At 41.1% G+C, this 19,497-nt stretch overlaps 1 protein-coding gene across 8 annotated transcripts in view; it reads left to right on the top strand.

The window, feature by feature from the left end:
• The window catches only part of cacna1ea (calcium channel, voltage-dependent, R type, alpha 1E subunit a), a 269,169-nt gene that overhangs the window by 186,739 nt on the left and 62,933 nt on the right, over nt 1–19,497 (top strand). For 5 of the 8 annotated variants that reach the window (XM_076985538.1, XM_076985540.1, XM_076985539.1 and 2 more), the window contains 18 exons: nt 1,118–1,177; nt 1,692–1,798; nt 2,345–2,356; nt 2,539–2,635; nt 3,228–3,388; nt 3,563–3,700; nt 3,833–4,034; nt 4,516–4,680; nt 4,888–4,998; nt 5,123–5,203; nt 5,640–5,756; nt 6,052–6,117; nt 6,245–6,336; nt 6,756–6,924; nt 9,339–9,466; nt 15,972–16,068; nt 17,757–17,862; nt 18,234–18,341. In XM_076985538.1, the coding sequence (XP_076841653.1) occupies nt 1,118–1,177; nt 1,692–1,798; nt 2,345–2,356; nt 2,539–2,635; nt 3,228–3,388; nt 3,563–3,700; nt 3,833–4,034; nt 4,516–4,680; nt 4,888–4,998; nt 5,123–5,203; nt 5,640–5,756; nt 6,052–6,117; nt 6,245–6,336; nt 6,756–6,924; nt 9,339–9,466; nt 15,972–16,068; nt 17,757–17,862; nt 18,234–18,341 (2,017 nt within the window). Of the gene's footprint in view, nt 1–1,117; nt 1,178–1,691; nt 1,799–2,344; nt 2,357–2,538; nt 2,636–3,227; nt 3,389–3,562; nt 3,701–3,832; nt 4,035–4,515; nt 4,681–4,887; nt 4,999–5,122; nt 5,204–5,639; nt 5,757–6,051; nt 6,118–6,244; nt 6,337–6,755; nt 6,925–9,338; nt 9,467–14,140; nt 14,238–15,971; nt 16,069–17,756; nt 17,863–18,233; nt 18,342–19,497 lie in introns of all 8 variants that reach the window. The other 3 variants (XM_076985534.1, XM_076985535.1, XM_076985537.1) reach the window with 3 other exon arrangements.

Below are 19,497 nucleotides of genomic sequence, written 5' to 3'. Positions count from 1 at the left end.
CATCACTTCGAATTAGATTATTATTATGATTAATTATTAATTATGATTAATTAGAATTAGATTATGTGAAGTTCATTCACACGACTTCTATTGTAATTAATGTATTATATTTTAATGTGATACATGATATTATAAATATCATAACTTTATCAATTCTCAACCAATTTTCAAAATCCAGGAACCATTTTAAAGGTCTATTTCAGCTCTGTCTAGATATGTGAAAAATTTGTCATCATACCTACTGTATAACACATCATGATGTCATGAGTCACTTGAGAAGAAAAAGAGACAGAAAATACACAATACATGAAAGTAGCAGATAATGGGGAAGCTGACAACAGGAGCTACCATGGTAACATAGTTATTTTTCATCTCCTGTCCCTAAGCTTATCCTGATATTGACCTGAGACCTTAGACTCTAGCCAAAAAACTCATGACTTGACTGGACTTGTATTTTACAACTTTTGAAAATCTCTGGTTTAGGCAAATCTATCATATTGGGACACAACAGTTATGAATATCCACATAGGTCTCCTTGAGGACTTACAGAAGACTTTGCAACATCAAAATATTCTGGAATGTCAGCTCAATTTTGAAAAAAAAAATCTATAAAGTATGAGGTAGGGACAGATGATATTAAAGTAAAGTTTTACTAGAATACACTGGAAGTACAAAAACCCAACACAACACACAGAGACAGAGACGTAAGCGGTGGGAACAGACCACTCACATCCCAGATGCACCAAAAATGGAACACCACAGAGTATGGACGTTTGGAGACTGAATGGTCTGAGTAGCTAAAAGCAAGTCTGATATCCTGTATTTCCCTGAGTCTGATATCTTATATTTCCCTGAGAGTGAGTCTGATTTCCTGTATTTTCATGAGTCTGATATATTGTATTTTCATGAGAGTGAGTCTGATATCTTGTATTTCCCTGAGAGCAAGTCTGATGTCCTGTATTTCCATGAGTCTGATATCTTGTATTTCCCTGAGAGCGAGTCTGATGTCCTTTGTTATGTTTCAGTTTTGAATTTAAATGCCAAACCACAACTGTTGAAATGTTATAAATATAAAAGTATATTCTGGCCTGTTGATTCCTTGCTTTGCTACCAACAGGTGCTGCGTTACTTTGATTATGTTTTCACTGGAGTCTTCACCTTTGAAATGATAATCAAGGTAAGCAAGTTCTCTTGCTGATCTGTTGAGGTTACAGATCATCCACATAGAAATGCCTGTACACTCAACAGCTTATTGCAAAGATTTTACTAGAAACAACTTGTTGAGCTGTTGTCATGGAAAAATAATTCAGCCACTCTTCATAAAGTCAGTCCCACATAACCCTAACCACATAACCCGTATATATATATATATATATATATATATATATATATATATATATATATATATATATATATATATATATATATATATATATATATATATAACAGGATATATATATATATATATATATATATATATATATATCATTTAACATTTAACCAATTGAATATTGTGACCTGTGATATGATTAGGTCAGACAGCAATAATATCTGCGTGTGTGCACGGTTGTGTGTCTCTGTGCGTGTGTCTGCTTATATGTGTGTGTGTGTGTGTCTGTGTGTGTGCACGCATGTGTGCTGAATTTTTGTGTGCACCATCGTCTGTGGGCGTGGATGTGTGTGTTCTGCAGATGATTGAGCAAGGTCTGATCCTGCATAATGGGTCTTATTTCCGTGACCTGTGGAACATTTTGGACTTCATTGTAGTGGTGGGAGCACTAGTGGCATTTGCCCTGACGTGAGTCTGGAATACTCAGTATTCTATGCTGGATGTGAATTTGGGTTACAGTTAGGGTTAACCCTAGTATGGGCTGGTTTAGGGTTTATACTAGTATGGGCTGGGCTGGATTAGGGTTGACACTAGTGTGGGCTGTGTTAGGGTTTACAAATGTATGGGCTGGGTTAGGGCTAGGGTTAGGGTTAGTTAGTGTTTACACTAGTCTTAGTTGCTGCCAATTAAAATATTCAGTATCCTGTGCTGGTTTTTACAGTCAGTTCAGTTTAATTCATTTTCCTCACAAGAAGTATTTGTGTGTTTACATGTGTGTGTAGACAACCAAATGTTTAAAACACAAACTTTAAGTCATTGGTGACTTAGGTAAAGCTATTAATTACTTTGGTGAACAATGTCCCATAGCATATTTGTGGTGATTTGTGGTTTGTTAGAGCATTGTCCTCTCCTCTTGGTTGTACTTCTGTTTATTGTGCTCAGCCACTCTGCTCTGTGTTCTTTTTGTTTGTATTTGCTGGGCTCCTGTGGATTGTGGCTCTCTGCACCTGTCAGAAATGTACTGGGGTAAAAAACTATTTATCTTCTTCAGTCATGTGACCTTCACTCTTGTTGTTTACTAAGATATCTTTTTCTGTTTACCTGCAGGGGTGTGTGTGTGTGTGAGAGAGAGAGAGAGAGAGAGAGAGAGAGAGAGAGAGAGAGAGAGGAATTATTTTATGTAACTGCATGTTTGTGCCATTCTGCAGAAATAACAAAGGGAGAGATATTAAGACCATTAAGTCTCTTCGTGTGCTGCGAGTTCTCAGGCCTTTGAAGACTATTAAGAGACTTCCTAAGCTAAAGGCAAGTCCCTAGTCCCTAGGGGGTGGGTGGAGTGGGTGAGGATGGGTGGAGAAGATGGAGTGGGTGAGGGTGGAATGAGTGTGGGTGGGTGAGAAAAGAGGTTTTCATTTGAAGGTTTTGAATTTAGGTTTAGCAATAAATAATATCAGAGAATATACAATTATGTCAGGATACAGATAATTTAATACAGAATATTGACCATTGTCGAGTGACATTTTTTTTTTTTATGGGATACGCAAGTTACCTGTGTGCAGATACAATATGGTTACAGTCAAAGTCAGATTTATTTATATAGTGCTTTTTACCACACACATCATAAAACTGCTCCACAAATGTTTAGGTCCAGATTGCTAATGAGCACAGCCATGCCGACAGTGGCAGAATAAGAAAGAAAACTTTGACCAAGACTCAGTTGCCAGCAAGAAGGATGTTGAGTCTGAGAATGAAACAGTGTGTAATGAAACAGTGTGTAATTCTGCATCAGATGGCACTGTGGTGTCCTTCCTTCATTGTTTAGTTTGCAGTCTGAAAACATACATGCAGTGCTTGTTTATAGTATATGAATGTTTGTTTCTTTAAATCCTTTCTGAAGGCTGTGTTTGATTGTGTGGTGACCTCTCTGAAGAACGTCTTCAACATTCTCATCGTCTACAAGCTCTTCATGTTCATCTTTGCAGTCATCGCTGTTCAGCTCTTCAAAGGAAAGTTTTTCTACTGTACTGATGGCTCTAAAGACATGGAGAAAGACTGTCAGTAGGTCCTTCAATGTGAAACTCCTAAAGCAGACTTCAGTGCTTAAAATATTTTAGTTAAGCTGTTTGTCACATGGTAACCTAACCCTAACCTAACCCTGACCCTAACCCTAGTAAATATGGATACCTTGTTTGTGATTGGAGCAGAAACGTGTTGCCTGCTTTGCTGTGGCAGGGGTTACTACATTGACTACGACAAAGACAAAAAGGAGGTGAAGAAGCGTGAATGGAGGAGACACGACTTTCACTATGACAACGTGGTGTGGGCTTTGCTCACACTGTTCACCGTGTCCACAGGAGAGGGCTGGCCCCAGTAAGACACACATCAGACTACGGCTTTATCAACCCCTACCCAGTGCCTCTCTTTGTGCAGAAAATACGCACACACACACACACACACACACACACACACACACTATTCATTATAGCCTTCTGCTCGTTGTAGAGTTCTGCAGCATTCTGTGGACGTGACGGACGAAGACCAGGGTCCCAGCAGAGGGAACAGGATGGAAATGTCCATCTTCTACGTCATTTATTTTGTGGTTTTCCCCTTTTTCTTTGTCAATATATTTGTGGCCCTCATCATCATCACGTTCCAAGAGCAAGGTGATAAGATGATGGAGGAGTGTAGCCTAGAGAAAAATGAGGTAATTACACAGAAAATGGGAACATTTCAACTCACACCTCTGGTAATCCACAGCTTTTCCTTCTGATAATCCCCAGTCTGATAATCACCTGTCTGATAATCACCTAGGGACCACAGAGGCAAATGAACATACATACATTCTCCTCTGGCACATGACAGAAAAAAATATGAATAAGATAACTTCATGTAAATAAGAGTACTGGATGTTTCAGTACTGCACATTTCAGTATAGGATGTAAATAAGAATAATGGATGTTGATGTACTGGGTATGTATACATGATATGAATGAGAGTACTGTATGTTTCAGTACTGCATGTTTCAGTACTGTATGTTTCAGAATCTTAACATTTTGCTGTCTTTTTGTCTGATTATAACATAAGGTGTTATGTGGTTGTGTCAGATTTTAACATAAGGTGCTAAGTGGATGTGTCTGATTTGAACAGAAGGTGTTATGTAGTTATGTCTGATGTGTCTTGCCCAGAGAGCTTGCATTGACTTTGCTATCAGTGCCAAGCCTTTAACCCGCTACATGCCCCAGAACCGCCACAGTCTTCAGTACCGCCTGTGGCACTTTGTGGTATCGCCTGTGTTTGAGTACACCGTGCTTACCATGATAGCCCTGAACACCATCGTTCTCATGATGAAGGTATCTGCCCTTTACACTCCAAATACTATGCAGTAATAACATTGTGGGCATTTAAGGTTAGCCCTAACCCTAGACTCTGGGTGCACAATGTTTTGATGTAGAATTTAGCTGTGAATGTTTACAGATTCGTTTCTTAAAATTACACAAAATATTTATTTCTCTTGCTGTATTAGTGCAACATGTCTGTCTCTTTCCTCTCAATGGCAGTACTATTCCGCTCCTCCTGTCTATGACACAGTGCTGAAACATCTGAACACAGCCTTCACTGGGCTCTTCTCTGTGGAGTGTGTTCTCAAGATTCTGGCGTTTGGTTTTATGGTGAGCTGCAGTTCTCACACAACAAGGTTGTTTTGTGCACACACTGATGCTAGACACACTGGCACACAATCACTTTTTTCGTTTTTGTCCTTCTAATTATTCATTTTATTTCATTTTCTTCCAGAATTACTTCAGAGACACATGGAATATATTTGACTTTATCACAGTCCTGGGAAGCATCACAGAAATAGTGGTTGATTTGCAGGTAACGTGACTGCTGATATGTATTTGTATAAGTATAATCTAGAACATCTGATTCTGACATTGTGTCTGGAAAAACAGGGTTAGGGTAGTGTTGAGGATGGGTAGTGTTGGGGACTGGACTGTGTTTGCAATCTTCCCTCATGTAGCCCTCACCTTCCCTCTGGATGAATACAGCATCTATCAATCCATCTAAAAGGGATTTTACAAACATTTTCAGAACCTTAATTTCACTCAGACACTATTGGTTTAGTTTGATGTGCTCACCTCAAGTATGTACTGCCATTTGCGAAAATGGAAAGTTACTGTGTAAAGCAAAAATAATGTAGTCCATGCTCATTATCCAAAACTCTTAAGAGCTTAAGAGCATTGATGTTTGCTATCTCTTAATTTGTGCTATTAATCCGTGCAATTCCTCATGCATTCTTTTTGCTTTGTAGTCTGCATCCATTAACATGAGTTTCCTGAAGCTGTTCAGAGCTGCACGTCTCATTAAGCTGCTACGGCAGGGTTACACCATCCGCATTCTCCTCTGGACATTCGTTCAGTCATTCAAGGTAATAATAATAATATAATAATAATGATGAATAATAACCATCATCATTACTAAAATACTACTACTAGTAGAAGCAGTCTATGTAGTGTCAGTTTATGTGGTGATAATGATAAATTATGCTTATGATACTGTAAAAACATATTATGGAGTGTTATACACATTATTAGAGTTTGTAAAAGCATTTTGAGATATAGGGATTATGCCTTTAACATTTAACTCCATAAAACCAGTTTAAACTCATTTGAATGTAAATGTTTTTTTTTGTTTTTTCATTTAAACCCAACTTCACATTACAGGCCCTGCCATACGTCTGTCTCCTCATCGCCATGCTGTTCTTCATCTATGCCATCATTGGGATGCAGGTGAGGCCAGTGCTCCATCCTCTTCTAAATATGAGAGCCCTAGAAACAAGTGCCTTAGAGCCCAAGTGCCCTAGACACTCTAATGATGATTGTCAGATTAATTGATTGTTCTGGAATTTCTCTGAAGGTTTTTGGCAACATCAAGTTAAATGCAGAAACACACATCAATCAGCATAACAACTTCAAAACTTTCTTTGGTGCTCTAATGTTACTGTTCAGGTAAAAGTACATATTTATGAAAATACTCTTTATTGTTTATTCATATTATTATTATTATTATTATTATTATTCTCTATCTATTATGATTAGATGTGTCATGATATGATGAAATATAAATATTTTACTAAGTGCTTTATAGTGAAGCCGCTGTTAATGTGTTTGTGTGAAAATGTTGTGGGCATGTGTGTAAATGTGTGTTTGTGTTTTGTATTTTGAGTTTTATGTGTTTGTTTATGTATGTTTTAAGTTTGTGTGTTGTGCTTGTGTTACTTTGTGTATGTGTCTGTGAATGTTTCATATTTTGCATGACTGTGTTGGGTGTGTGTGTGTGTGTGCGCATGTGTGTGTGGTTGGGGTCTGTGCTGGGTGTGTATGTGTGTGTGTGTGTGTGTGTGTGTGTGGTTGGGGCACGTGTTCAGGAGTGCGACGGGTGAGTCTTGGCAGGAGATTATGTTGTCGTGTTTAGGAGGGCAGGCATGTGAGGCAGATACTGAGCTTGTGAGCCCGTCCCCAGACCCTGAGGGAGGGTGCGGCACTGACTTCGCATACTTCTACTTTGTTTCCTTCATCTTCTTCAGCTCATTCTTGGTGAGAGGCATGAGGAAATACCAGCATAGATATTGGTGCACACTGTCCATCCTCTAATCCTAACTCTTACCCTAACCCCTAACCCTTGCCCTAACTCCTAAACCAAGGTTATAAACGTTAATGAAAATGAACGAAAAAACGAAAACTTTTTTGTTAACTAAAATAACCCATACAGGACTGCCGTTTTCTCCCAACTTTTTTGTCGTAATTTTGCAGGCTAGAATGGCGAGCAGGAGCTCTAAACAAGAAACGACGTGACAGACCCAGGGTTGCCAACTCTCACGCATTGAGCGTGAGACACACACATTTGACCGTTTTCACATGCTCTCACGCCACACTTCCGATATCTCACGCCGAAAAAAAGATATCGGGGGGCGATGCGATACCCCCCCCCCCCTCAACAACTTTCGTTCGCCCCCCCCGCTCAACAAAATACACTCGGCTCCACCGGCTCCAGGTTAAAATCTCACTCCAAGCGAACGTCAAAAGTGGCAACCCTGCAGACCATGATGTGCCGTATGGTTCTGCCAGCTAATGTAAAACTTCTAGTGAAAGTAAATTGATTTTATATCAGTCCACAAAACTTATAAATTGACAAACACAAAAACGAATATTATCCTATCTATAATTTCAGAGTGTTTTATTTTCTTTTCTAAACATGTAATACAGTTACAGTTTGTTGTCTTTTTTCTTATAAAAAAATATATAACTATGATAAAGAATACGTGTCTTGTAGTGGGAACAGGTGATAAAATATGTGGAGTAGTTCTCAAGAGGAAAATCCCCACAAATCTCAAAGCTCACACAATAGAGCTAACTGCCAGTACCTTGACAAGCTGCCTCTCCGAGTAGCTGCGCCGAAAGAGAAGCAACATCCTGGCTAGGTAGCACTGGGAAGGAGAACCATAATAGACCATTTTCATCAGTGATCAAATAGCTGTTGGTTAGTTAATATGAAAACTGCAAGCGGGAGGATGCACTAGTTAATGTGTTGAGACTGGATGTCAACATGACTGTGTGACTCGATTGCCTTCAAAAAGTTGAGCTTTTCACTCGAACCAAAATAGGGTTAGGTTATGTAAGGTTACGTTCTTATGATCATGTCAGTACTTAGTCTGGAAATTTTCAGCAGCAGTATTACACATTTTGCACTTAAGGCTGCTATTTTATGGACAGTTGGTTGTTCAAAAGTAATTGAACAAATTTTTAAAATGGTATCTTTTGATGAGTTTTTATTACACAATATTTACTCTAACCTTTTTGAATCCTACATCTGACAAATAACCCAAAATATGAAAAAACTAGTGGCGGTCGTTAATTTGATACTCTTATCGGGCGATATAAAAATTATCGCGGTTAATCTATTCTTAAAGTTGGGTTGGTAACTGGGTCAAAATGGGTAAGCAAACTATGATGACTTTCAACTTGATAGTTTAGCTCAGCTGTATTCCTAACCAAATTGCACAGTAGGGGCGAGAACGAGTTTTTAAACCTGTGAATCACAAATCGTACGTGTTTTTACATGGATGCAGCCACGAAGTCGCCAGGTTTGCTTCATGGAAAATTCATTTTTAGGAACGTAAAGTGTTACCGGAGCGGAGCTCGGAGCGGTCGTTTTCTGCATGGTCCTAGTGCTAGATTCGTCGCTATTTAAATATTTCTTTTTAACCGTTAAAACTACAGAGGACCAAAACTGACTTTTGAAAATTACGTCCGTGAGGTTAAATGTACTAAATGTTGGCTTACATTTCAAATATCATGTTTAGCTGAATAAACATGTTATTTAATGTACAGTATGTAGGCTTACAAATTCATGTTTAACTGAATAAACCGTTGAACACGAGTAGCCTACATTTTATTGAGCATGTTTTTTTTTCTTCAAGTATCAAAGTAGAACAGCTTTCTCAAGCAGTCATTGATGCATTTTGAAAACAGGAGATGAGTCCCTGGTCTAATGCACCCTCTGTATTAAGAAACCCTATCTCAAAAACTGACTTTTAGTCATTACTTGGGTAGCACGCATATGAGCCATTTTAATATAGATTAATCTAGATTAATCTAGATTAATTTCAAGATTTCAGTGAGATTACTCTAGGTTAAAAAAATTAATCTATGCCCACCCCTAGAAAAAACTAAAACTAATGCTAGTACTAACGAAAACTGAACTAAAACTAAGCTAAAAAACATGCTCTAAAAACAAAATAAAACTAACAGAATTAGAAAAAATTCACAATTAAATAAAAACTAAACTGTAATGAAAAATCCAAAACTATTATAACCTTGCCCCTAACCCTAATCCCTTACCCTAACCCATAACCCAACCCTAACTTTAACCATAACCCTTCTATCTCCTTCCTCCCATGACCTTCATTCTTTCCTTTTTAATCTCTCTCTTTCTTTCTTCCTCTGTGCAGATGCTGAATCTGTTTGTGGCTGTTATCATGGATAATTTTGAATACCTGACACGGGATTCCTCCATCTTGGGTCCCCATCACCTGGATGAGTTTGTGCGGATGTGGGGACAATATGATCGTGCTGCCTGGTGAGATGGCTGCCTGGTACTCTAACCTGACATACTTCTGAGGAGTAACACACTGTGAGAAGTAACTAGGGTTTGGATTTGTGTATGGTTATGGGTTAGGGGTAGTTTAGGGTTAGTAAAATTATTTCTCTGTTATGAGGAATTTTTTGCAGTTGTTCCAAAAACTCCAAAAGAATAACTGAACAACACGCATACATTAGTCTGTGGGATCTGCTCTGCAGTTTGAGGTTATTCAGTTATTAATTTTACAGAACATGTTATGAATTGACCAAATAGAAAGGGATCCAATTGCGGAAGCGTGCCGCCTTTATTAGTACAGAATGCGTTCACATATAAGAGTGACAAACAACACTTATATGGATACGGAACAGTAATGTGTTCTCGGGTAGGTCAGGCTGGTCCAAGGTCGTATCGGGAGAGCCAGGAGGTACAGGAGGGCTATACGGGGGGTGATGTCTGGGGAGTAAGCAGAGGTCAGAACACAGGAGATTAAAGAGGATAGAGAAATGGCTCGATATGCGGCATGAGTCTGCAGTACTTCGCATAAAGGGGTGTATAAATAGTAGGCAGAAGGGTGAGGCAACAAGAGACAGGTGTAGCTGGTTAGTGAATGGATGGATCAGGTGCTATTCCTGACAGGACAATATGCAGAACTACAGTAAATGGCAGTCATGGCCTGGTGGTAGGGAACTGGTCTTGTGACCGGAGGATTGTGGGTTCGTTTCCCAGACCTGAGGCCATGACTGAGGTGCCCTTGAGCAAGGCGCTTAACCCCAACTGCTCCCCGGGTGCCGGGCTAGGGCTGGCCACCACTCTGGGCACGTGTGATCCACCGCCCCCTAGTAATCACTAATGTGTGTGTGTGTGTGTTCTAACTGCACAGATGGGTAAAAAGCGGAGGATAAATTTCAATTGCGGTGAAAAATCACAATTGACAAAATATGGCACAAATATTTATTTTATTTTTTATTATTATGGGGTCCTAGTTCCTGGGGCTGTCTACCAGCACCTGTCTTTTTAGCTGCCAAATTAGTGACATTATCATACATTGCTGAGAAGTATTATATCCTTAAAACTAGAATTATTACATCCTTAATCCTAGAATTTGTGACGTACAAGGTGGAGCGAAGGACGAGACACAGAATCCCTTGCTGCGACAGACGTCACCTTTTATTTTTACAAATATTGCGCAATAGCGCACGTGGCACATGTAAACAGACACGGAACGTGTAAACATTAGACAACGATGAGCACAGGACACTGCGCGAGCGCACATTAAATAGACAAACTACATTAGCCCCACGTGATTACGAGACGAGTCACAGGTGAGACGGATTATCACAAGACGTAACCACAACCATGAAGAACCACAGACGCAGACGATGACACGTGGACAATGTAAACACACACCCAAAAGGGAGGGGCCGGGGTCCTCAATGTGACAGAATTATTACATTCCTAATCCTAGAGGTATTATGTTTCTAATCCAAGAAGTATTATAGTACTAATCCTAGAAATATTATTTCCCTAATCCTAGAAGTACATTAGAACCCCGGAAGTCGACAGTAATCTGTTCCGGAACTCGCGTTGACAACTGATGCGGTCGAGTTCCAAATCAAATTTCCCCATAAGAAATAACTGAAAACCGATTAATTGGTTCTCGACCATCAATTTTTTACCATAAATTTCCCTATTTCCCTACAAAAATGATCAACGATTACACTCTTAGATAAGTAATACTGTATAAAGCTAATGTTTTAACAAAATGTACAAAAAGCCCCCAGTCTCTTTTTCTTTCTCCTTCGTTCGTGGTCATGTCTCGTGGTAAGTTTTTGTATGCGTGGTGTTTTGTGAAGAGTCCGCCGTGCTTTTGTGTTGTGTTTGTGGCACGGCGAGGACCAGGGCTGTCTGCCCTGGGAAAACTCTTCGTGTCTGTTGTTTGTTTGTTTGTTTGAAGAGCTCCGCCGTGTTTGTGGCACGGCGAGGACCAGGGTGTCTTCCCTGAAAAGGCTCTTCATGTCTTGTGTGGGTTAAAACGTGTGTACATGTCGACTGACATGTGGATCAGTGTGCGTGCTCGTTGTGTTTAATGTTAAATGTTTTATGTGTGACGCGGTCGCCGCTCGTCACTGTCGCCTCGCTCCCCGTGTGTCTTGTGTTAAATGTGGGGAGCAACTGCGACTCTGAGCGGCGCGTCACTGTGCGTTTATGTCGAGCGCGCATGTATAGGTCCCGTCTGTCTGTTTGCACACCGTTTTTGTTTGTTTGTCTAGTATTGGTGTGCGTTTTGTCCTAGCGTGTTATCAACTGTTACATGTAATCCCGCGCATGCTCCTCCCCTTAAATGTGTGTTTGTGTTTTATGTTGGTGTGTGTTTGGGTGTGTGTGTGTTTTCTTTGCAGGTGCTTCTCCCTGGCTGTGTCCCTGGACCTTGTGGGGGTCTTCACCTGGCAGGAGCCCCCTTGTGTTGTGGGGTGACCGGAGCCTGGTCATGAAGAGCCCCTCCCTAGAGGGCTGGGGCCCCCGGATGTTTGGGGACCATGGGGCTCCGGTCTGAGAAGCTCCTGCTGGAGATGGAGATCCTCCCTCCTGCCCGGGGTGACCAGGAGGCCCTTGGGGCTGCTCCCTAGCCCGCGTCGGGGGTGCTCTGGGCCTCGGTCTCTGGCGCTCCTGGGTTGGGTGGAGGAATCCACCTTGCGATGAGAGGCCCCGGGAGGGGTTGGCTCCCCAGGAGGATGGGGTGACCCCTAGCAGAAGGCCGGGGTCAGCTCTGGGAGGAGGTAGGTCCAGGAGAAGTAGCCACGCCTCGGGGAGGTAACCTGCACACACACACACACACACACTAAGGACGATGAAGGAGTCATAGCTCCTCGTCCGCACACCCTTGGGGCTCTCTGGCTAAACGCCGGTTAGGGCGTGAGGGCCCTGTGACCAACCGGGGCATGGTTTTGTGTTGTGAACGTCCCGGACGGTCCAGGGTCCCGCCCAGGGAGGTGAGCTGTTTAATGTTGTGTGTTTTATGATCCAGCTCCCGGACTGCAGGAGGTGTGTTCCTGCCTGTCCCTGCCTTTCTGCCCCTTCATGTTTTGTGTGCAGCCGCTGTGTGCCACACACCCAGTAGAGGGGAGTGCAGCTTGGTGGGGGGGTCTGTCACGGTGAGGCGGCCCCCTACCGGCCGCCTCCGTCCACAGCGGCTTTTGTTGTTGTTGTTTGGTGACGTCATGTGCGTCCCTCAGGTGGGCGGAGCCCGTGATCCGTCTCACCTGAGGGTCGTTTGTTTGCCTATATATGTCTTGTCTTTGCACCAGTTGACCGCTGGTCATTATATCCTTAATTTGGATCTTTTCCACGGGTTTTGGTTTGCACACTTTCTATTAAACCATCCCTTTTCCCTGAGACTTGGCGTGATCGATTCCTTTTAGTTGCTCACCCCTGCCCGTCACAGGTCCGAGACAAAATTTTCTTAAAATTTTGCGTCGAAGTCCGGACCTGTCGAGTACCGAGGCAGTCAAGATCCGGGGATCTACAGTATTATGTTCCTAATCCTAGAAGTATTATAGGCCTAATCCTAGAGGTATTATGTTCCTAATCCTAGAGGTATTAACTAACTCCAGCACGTCATTCATTTTTTAACTTACTGTGTACGAGGGCATTGTGAACTTAAATACCTTTAATATTTGGTTGGCATATTTTGTCAACAAGCTACCTCAGAGACAGGCCACATTTGTTTTTTGTGTGCAAGAACTTTTAAATATATTTGAATATTATATTCGTAGGAACGCTGTCATTTAGTGAAAAACCATTTTTTGGCATTCAAAATTCTTTGTAAATACTCTCCATGCTAATGAAAATGTAGTATTTTTGTTTACTAAAAGTGCTGTGGTGTGCAAGCTTTGTTTTAGCATTTATGTTTAGGCTATAGTAACTCAGCGGTCACTAACCACAATGTTTCATATTCCTCTGTTGTGTTAATCACCATTGTCACTACTTAGATAGATTCAGCCACTGTCATGGTCACAACCTCAGATGAGGTTGTTTTTAAGTTACTTAAATTTTTCCCTCGGTCATGGACCTGCCAATAAAGGTAGGCATTGTTAGCTTCTCCAGTCAGATTTTTATAAAGTTACTTTAAAAGCTGTAAGCCCCTTTACTCATATTATTTCCTGTATGAAATTAGTGTTATCTTCATCTTCCAATGTTTTCAAGTGCAATGTTGTGTATGTTTCTCAGCAGTGCGTATGTTTCTCAGGTGTGTGATTGGTTGTCTGTGACTTGTACCTGTGTTAAATTGTAAAGCGCCTTGGGAATTTGGAAAGGCGCTATATAAATCGAACATTCATTCATTCATTCATTCAGTCAGTGCGGTTAATTTCACACGTGTGGCGAATGTAAATTGTTGACGGGGGGGGGATGTATTTGGGCATCTGCTATCTGTTTATTGTTGCCATAGAGGCAATCCCGAGCCTCGTCTTGAGATTGCGGTGCGCGATTTCAAAATAAAAGCGGATAGAGCGATTGAAAAAATATATATTTCAAAACAGCTTGTGGGCCAGAAATAGATGGCCCGCGGGCCGCTATTTAAGTATGGGGGGTCTAAACAGTTCCTTCCTGCTCCAATCTGTTCAGTGATATTCAGGTCGTATCTCAGCTAACAGCCTGCATTTCCTTTTCCAGTGGAAGGATACACTATAAGGAGATGTACAAAGTAGTGCGCACTATATCGCCCCCTCTGGGCTTTGGGAAGAATTGCCCCTACAGGGTGGCCTGCAAGGTTTGGCTCACCCACAACTTCTGTCTCCCCTCATCTTTGTTCCTTTTTTTGCCAGAATGGCCCCTCCCTCTCTTCACTCCACCTCCTCCCACACCTCCTCTCTCCTCTCTTGCCCCGCCCTCCCCTCTCTGGTCAGACATCATTTCTGCTCCTGGCCAGACAGGCAAAGCCGAAACCTCCATTCACACAGACGGCATACTGGCCTCTGTCCAGCTCTGTAAGACTGCACAGCTGAGGCACTTAAACCATATTTCAGTAGGCACTGCCACATAGGCATTTAGGCTGTGAACATGACTACATGTTCCACTGATTCATCTACCCCAACTTTCTGTGACAAATCCAGTAACCACCAGCACTGTTTGTGTTCGTGTGGTGGAACGGTTTATGCCTCCATATAGTCCCAGAACCCAGCGACTGTCTCTTCATATCCGGTCATCCTACTGATTTGATTCCTCATGCGTTTCTATGCTAAAGGAGCATAGAAAGAGCCCAGATGATTTTTCCTCAGTTATTTCTAGGCCTGTCGCGATAATTACATTATCGACTTATCGTACGATAATTTTTTTTACCGCGATCATTTTTGCTGACGTCGATAATTGGTCATTGGGTTTCCGCGCACATTTGTTTACACGAGAGTAAACCGCAACTAGTTAGATTTCGGAAAGGCACGCAGTGCTGCTCTCTCGCACCCTCCCCCCTTAAGGGAAGACGAATCTGTGATCAGAGAGCGACATCTACAGGTTAGGAAATGAGTGCAGTACATGGAGAGCGCATGCGTCAATAACAGTGCCTCCACACACACACACACACACACACACGTGGAGATGTGTTCGCGAACGTATTCGAGGCTAATAGGACTCGAAATGATTCGAAACAATTCGCTTTTTATCACATTATTTAGCGGTTGTTTATTATAGTGACCGTAGCCCGCGACTCCGCCTACCTCCGCGAACGGTGGAAGCGTTTATATTTGCTTTTCTTTGCAGTGTTGTTCGAAACGATATGTGGTAGTATAAGAAACACCCCTCAAAAACAGGGGAATAAACATTTACCTGATGAAATTTAATGTTGCTTTTGTGTTTCAGGTTTGAAAAGTGCTGGAATTTGTTCATTTCACAACAAATATCTGTCTGACTGAACAGTTCTCTCGTATTACATTAACAAATACGAGCCTCTTGTAATTCGAGGACGAAACATGAGAGAACGTGAAGACGTTAAGATTGGGCGTTTTGAAAATAAACATCCATTAAATAATGTGATAAAAAGCTAATTATTTCGAGTATATATATAAAGATTTAACTTAATTAAATTTAACGTGCTGGGTATTATTGAAATGGACTTTTAAAGTGATGTACACGTGCTTGAATTCCACCTTGTATAGGTGAATGAATCCTGCAAACATGACTTTGTTCATTGCGCGAAGTAACAAAATTTGAGAGGTGCACGACCTCGCGAATCGACAGCGCGCGACGCCCTTGCGCACGGGCGGAGCCACTGTGATATTATCGTTTATCGCAATAATTTCTGGGACAATATATCGTTATGAAAATTTTGTTATCGTGACAGGCCTAGTTATTTCCTTTTCAATCTGTTTTCCTTGTGACTGAAACCTTAATTAACTCTAAAACTTTTTCCCTTTGTCTTTGTTTTCATTCTCCTCATCATTCTGCACCTTTCCCTTCCATTTGGAAATGACCCCCCCACCCCACTGTTGCCTTCGGTGATGCTCCCCAGTGGCCGTATTCACTACACTGACATGTACGAGATGCTCACCTACATGTCTCCGCCGCTTGGGCTGGGCAAGAAATGCCCCTCCAAAGTGGCTTATAAGGTAGTCATGACTACATGATTAATCCTGATTACAACAGAAGACACATAGTTGGTTACATTTATAGCAGCTGCACTGCCCACTACTGCAGAACACCAGTAAATCTGGAGCAGCCTGTAATTATAGGAGTGCGTTTCACAGACCTGCATGTTACACGCCTATATATTATACAGTCATGTATTATAGGCCAGTATGATACAGGCCTGTATGTTACATGCCTATATATGTTATACAGTCGTGTATTATAGACCTGTATGATACAGGCCAGTATGTTACATGCCTATATATTATACAGTCGTGTATTATAGACCTATATGATACAGGCCTGTATGTTACATGCCTATATATATTATACAGTTGTGTATTATAGACCTGTATGATACAGGCCTGTATATTACATGCCTAAATAATATACAGTCGTGTATTATAGACCTGCATAATACAGACCTGTATGTTACATGCCTATATATTATACAGTCGTGTATTATAGACCTGTATGATACAGGCCAGTATGTTACACGCCTATATATTATACAGTTGTGTATTATAGACCTGTATGATACAGACCTGTATGTAACATGCCTATATATTATACAGTTGTGTATTATAGACCTGTATGGTACAGACCTACATATTATACAGTCATGTATTATAGACCTGTATGATACAGACCTGTATGTTACATGCCTACATATTATACAGTCATGTATTATAGACCTGTGTGATACAGGCCTGTAAGTTACATGCCTATATATTATACAGTTGTGTATTATAGACATGTATGGTACAGACCTGTACTTTACACGCCTATATATTATACAGTCATGTATATTATAGACCTGTGTGATACAGGCCTGTATGTTATAGAATTGAATACAGGCTGCTTTTGGTTCTGCTGTGCTCCAGTGTTCAGTGACAACTGTTGTAAACATTGGACCAAACACATTTTCATGGACAACAGAAAATTAATTTATGTTGTTGTTTTCATTATCTTAATTAAGTAGTTAATCTGGCCATAATTGTGTGTGTTTTTGTTGGTGAATTGTAATTGGATTTTGACAGAACAGCGTTGATCTGAGTTCTACACTCCACTCCATCATTATTACAGTTTGAGGTTTAGGGTTACGGTTATGGTTAGAGGTTACGGGTTAGGGTGGAATGGTTAGGCTTAGGTTTGGGTTTGGGGTTAGGCGTTACGGTGGAATGGTTAGGGTTAGGTTTGGGTTAGGGTTTAGTGTTAGGGTGGAATGGTTAAGATTAGGGTTTAGGAGTTAGATGAGGGTTAGGGTTGGGGTTAGAGTTAAGGGTGAGGGTTAGGGTCAGGGTGAGGGTAAGAGTTAAGGGTTAGGGTTAGGGTGAGTGTTAGAGTTAGGGTGGAGTGTGTGAACTCTGCTCTTGTCTCACAGCCGTTCTCACTCTGTCTGTACACCCTGCTGTTCTCTGAGGTGTTAGTGACATATTCAAATACAGTGTTCTACTTTATTTGGACGTGTCAGCTGTGATCCTGTGTTTAGTGCAGTGATGTGGATATGGGAATATCCCCAGCTGTGTTTTATAAGCATGCATTTGTGGCTGTGTCTCTACTTCTATCTTATCCTGTATTTGTACTATGTCTCTGAGATGACCTAGTGTGCTTTGTTTCCATGGTGACTTGTTGTGTTCTGTTCCCGTGGTGACCTGCCTGCATTCAGAGGCTAGTTCTGATGAATATGCCTGTGGATGAAGAGATGACGGTGCACTTCACTTCCACCCTCATGGCTCTCATTCGCACTGCACTAGAGGTCAAGATCGCCCGAGGTCAGTATCTCAGCCCTGCCCAAGGTCAATATCTGCCCCCCCACCCCCAAGGTCCCCACCCCCCCCACCCCCAAGGTCCCCACCCCCCAGATCAGTGTCTCAGCCCCGCCCATGATCAATATCTTGGCCCCGCCCATGGTCAATATCTTTGCACCGCCCAAGGTCAGTGTCTCAGCCCTATTATGAAAATTTCACTTTCCTCTCGATTAATGGATTATCAGCAAAGGTAGATTTACTTGGAGGAGGAGATAATTTTGTTTAATTTGCTCAAATTTACAACAGATTTATATATTTTGTAGGGGTTTTCATTTTCACACTGCTGCCTTGCATAGAGTCTCATTGGTGCTCCTGTGTGCATGTACGTGGTGCAGGTGGTGAGGACAGGGGTCAAATGGACACTGAGCTTCGGAAGGAGATCGGCATCGTTTGGCCACACCTTTCCCAGAAGTCACTTGACCTTCTAGTGCCCATTCACAAAGGTGAGAGGTCATCACTCCTGACCTGTGCTGTTCAGTATTGCAGTCAGAGCTCAACACTTGATTTCCTGTGCGCTCACATGCATTTTAAAATTGCTTTACAATGCTGATGTCTCCGATAGGTATGTTCATGTTCAGTGTGGTTAAATACTCCCATTTTAGCTGTGTTTTTTTGAAGCGTGTCAGTTTTGTATAGAGAGTGCCAGTGTTCTACGATTGTAGCTATAGAGGGGCATGTTCCTCAAAATAGAGGCAGATTACCCTAACCCTAATCCAAGTATAACCCTAACCCTAATCCAAGTATAACCCTAACGCAAGTATAACCCTAACCTAATCCTAGTATAACCCTAACCCCAGCTGTTTCTCAAGAGTGGCAGTTACATAACATTTCATGAGCTGTATAATAAACTGTACTGGTATGTCACATTGGAGGCATTCATTAAAGTATTTATCAGGGTTCCCACAGGTCCTGGAAATCCTTGAAAATTTGTGAATCTGAAAACATAAGTTCAAGGCCCTGGAAAGTTTTTGAAAACAGGCATAAAAGACAGCTGTCCTTGAAGGTCCTTGAATATTTTAGGGGGTTTGAAATTTCACATGGATGAAGACTGCAATCAAGGAATAATAGGGCACAGTTGATAAGGAAGTCAATATTTAGAAAAGATTGCTATGAAAAAGATTGTCATAATGTTTTACATTTCTCATCCTTTTGTTGAAAAATATTATCTGATATGATAGTTGTTATAAAGATTTTAAGAAAGTTTGCAAAGTGATTCCTTTAGCATTGATTAAATTAATCAAAAATGTCATTTTATATTAAAAGTTGACTGTTTTGATGCCCGTGTTAAAAGTGAATGACTGTAACTTACTTGATTTCAAGTGTAATAACAAGATTATCACTGATGGAGACAAAAGATATAATAGATATTCTTTCAAGAAACATCCCAATACAAATTATAAAACCACAATGGCTTGTCAAATGGCCCATATCTTCTAAAGTAAAAGAGACTCATTTCAAAATGATAAATAAGATATATCCTGTAGCCATGTTTCTTGAAAGAAGATTTAAACTTGATGTGGTTTCATGTGCCTTTTGTAAGTCAGAAGATGAATTCCAGGAGCATTTGTTTTTTCATGTCAATATTCACATATTGCACAG

Source organism: Brachyhypopomus gauderio, unplaced genomic scaffold (genome assembly GCF_052324685.1).
Source record: "Brachyhypopomus gauderio isolate BG-103 unplaced genomic scaffold, BGAUD_0.2 sc40, whole genome shotgun sequence".
In the NCBI taxonomy this organism is placed as follows: Eukaryota; Metazoa; Chordata; class Actinopteri; order Gymnotiformes; family Hypopomidae; genus Brachyhypopomus; species Brachyhypopomus gauderio.
This window is presented reverse-complemented; position numbering and strand designations above follow the sequence as displayed.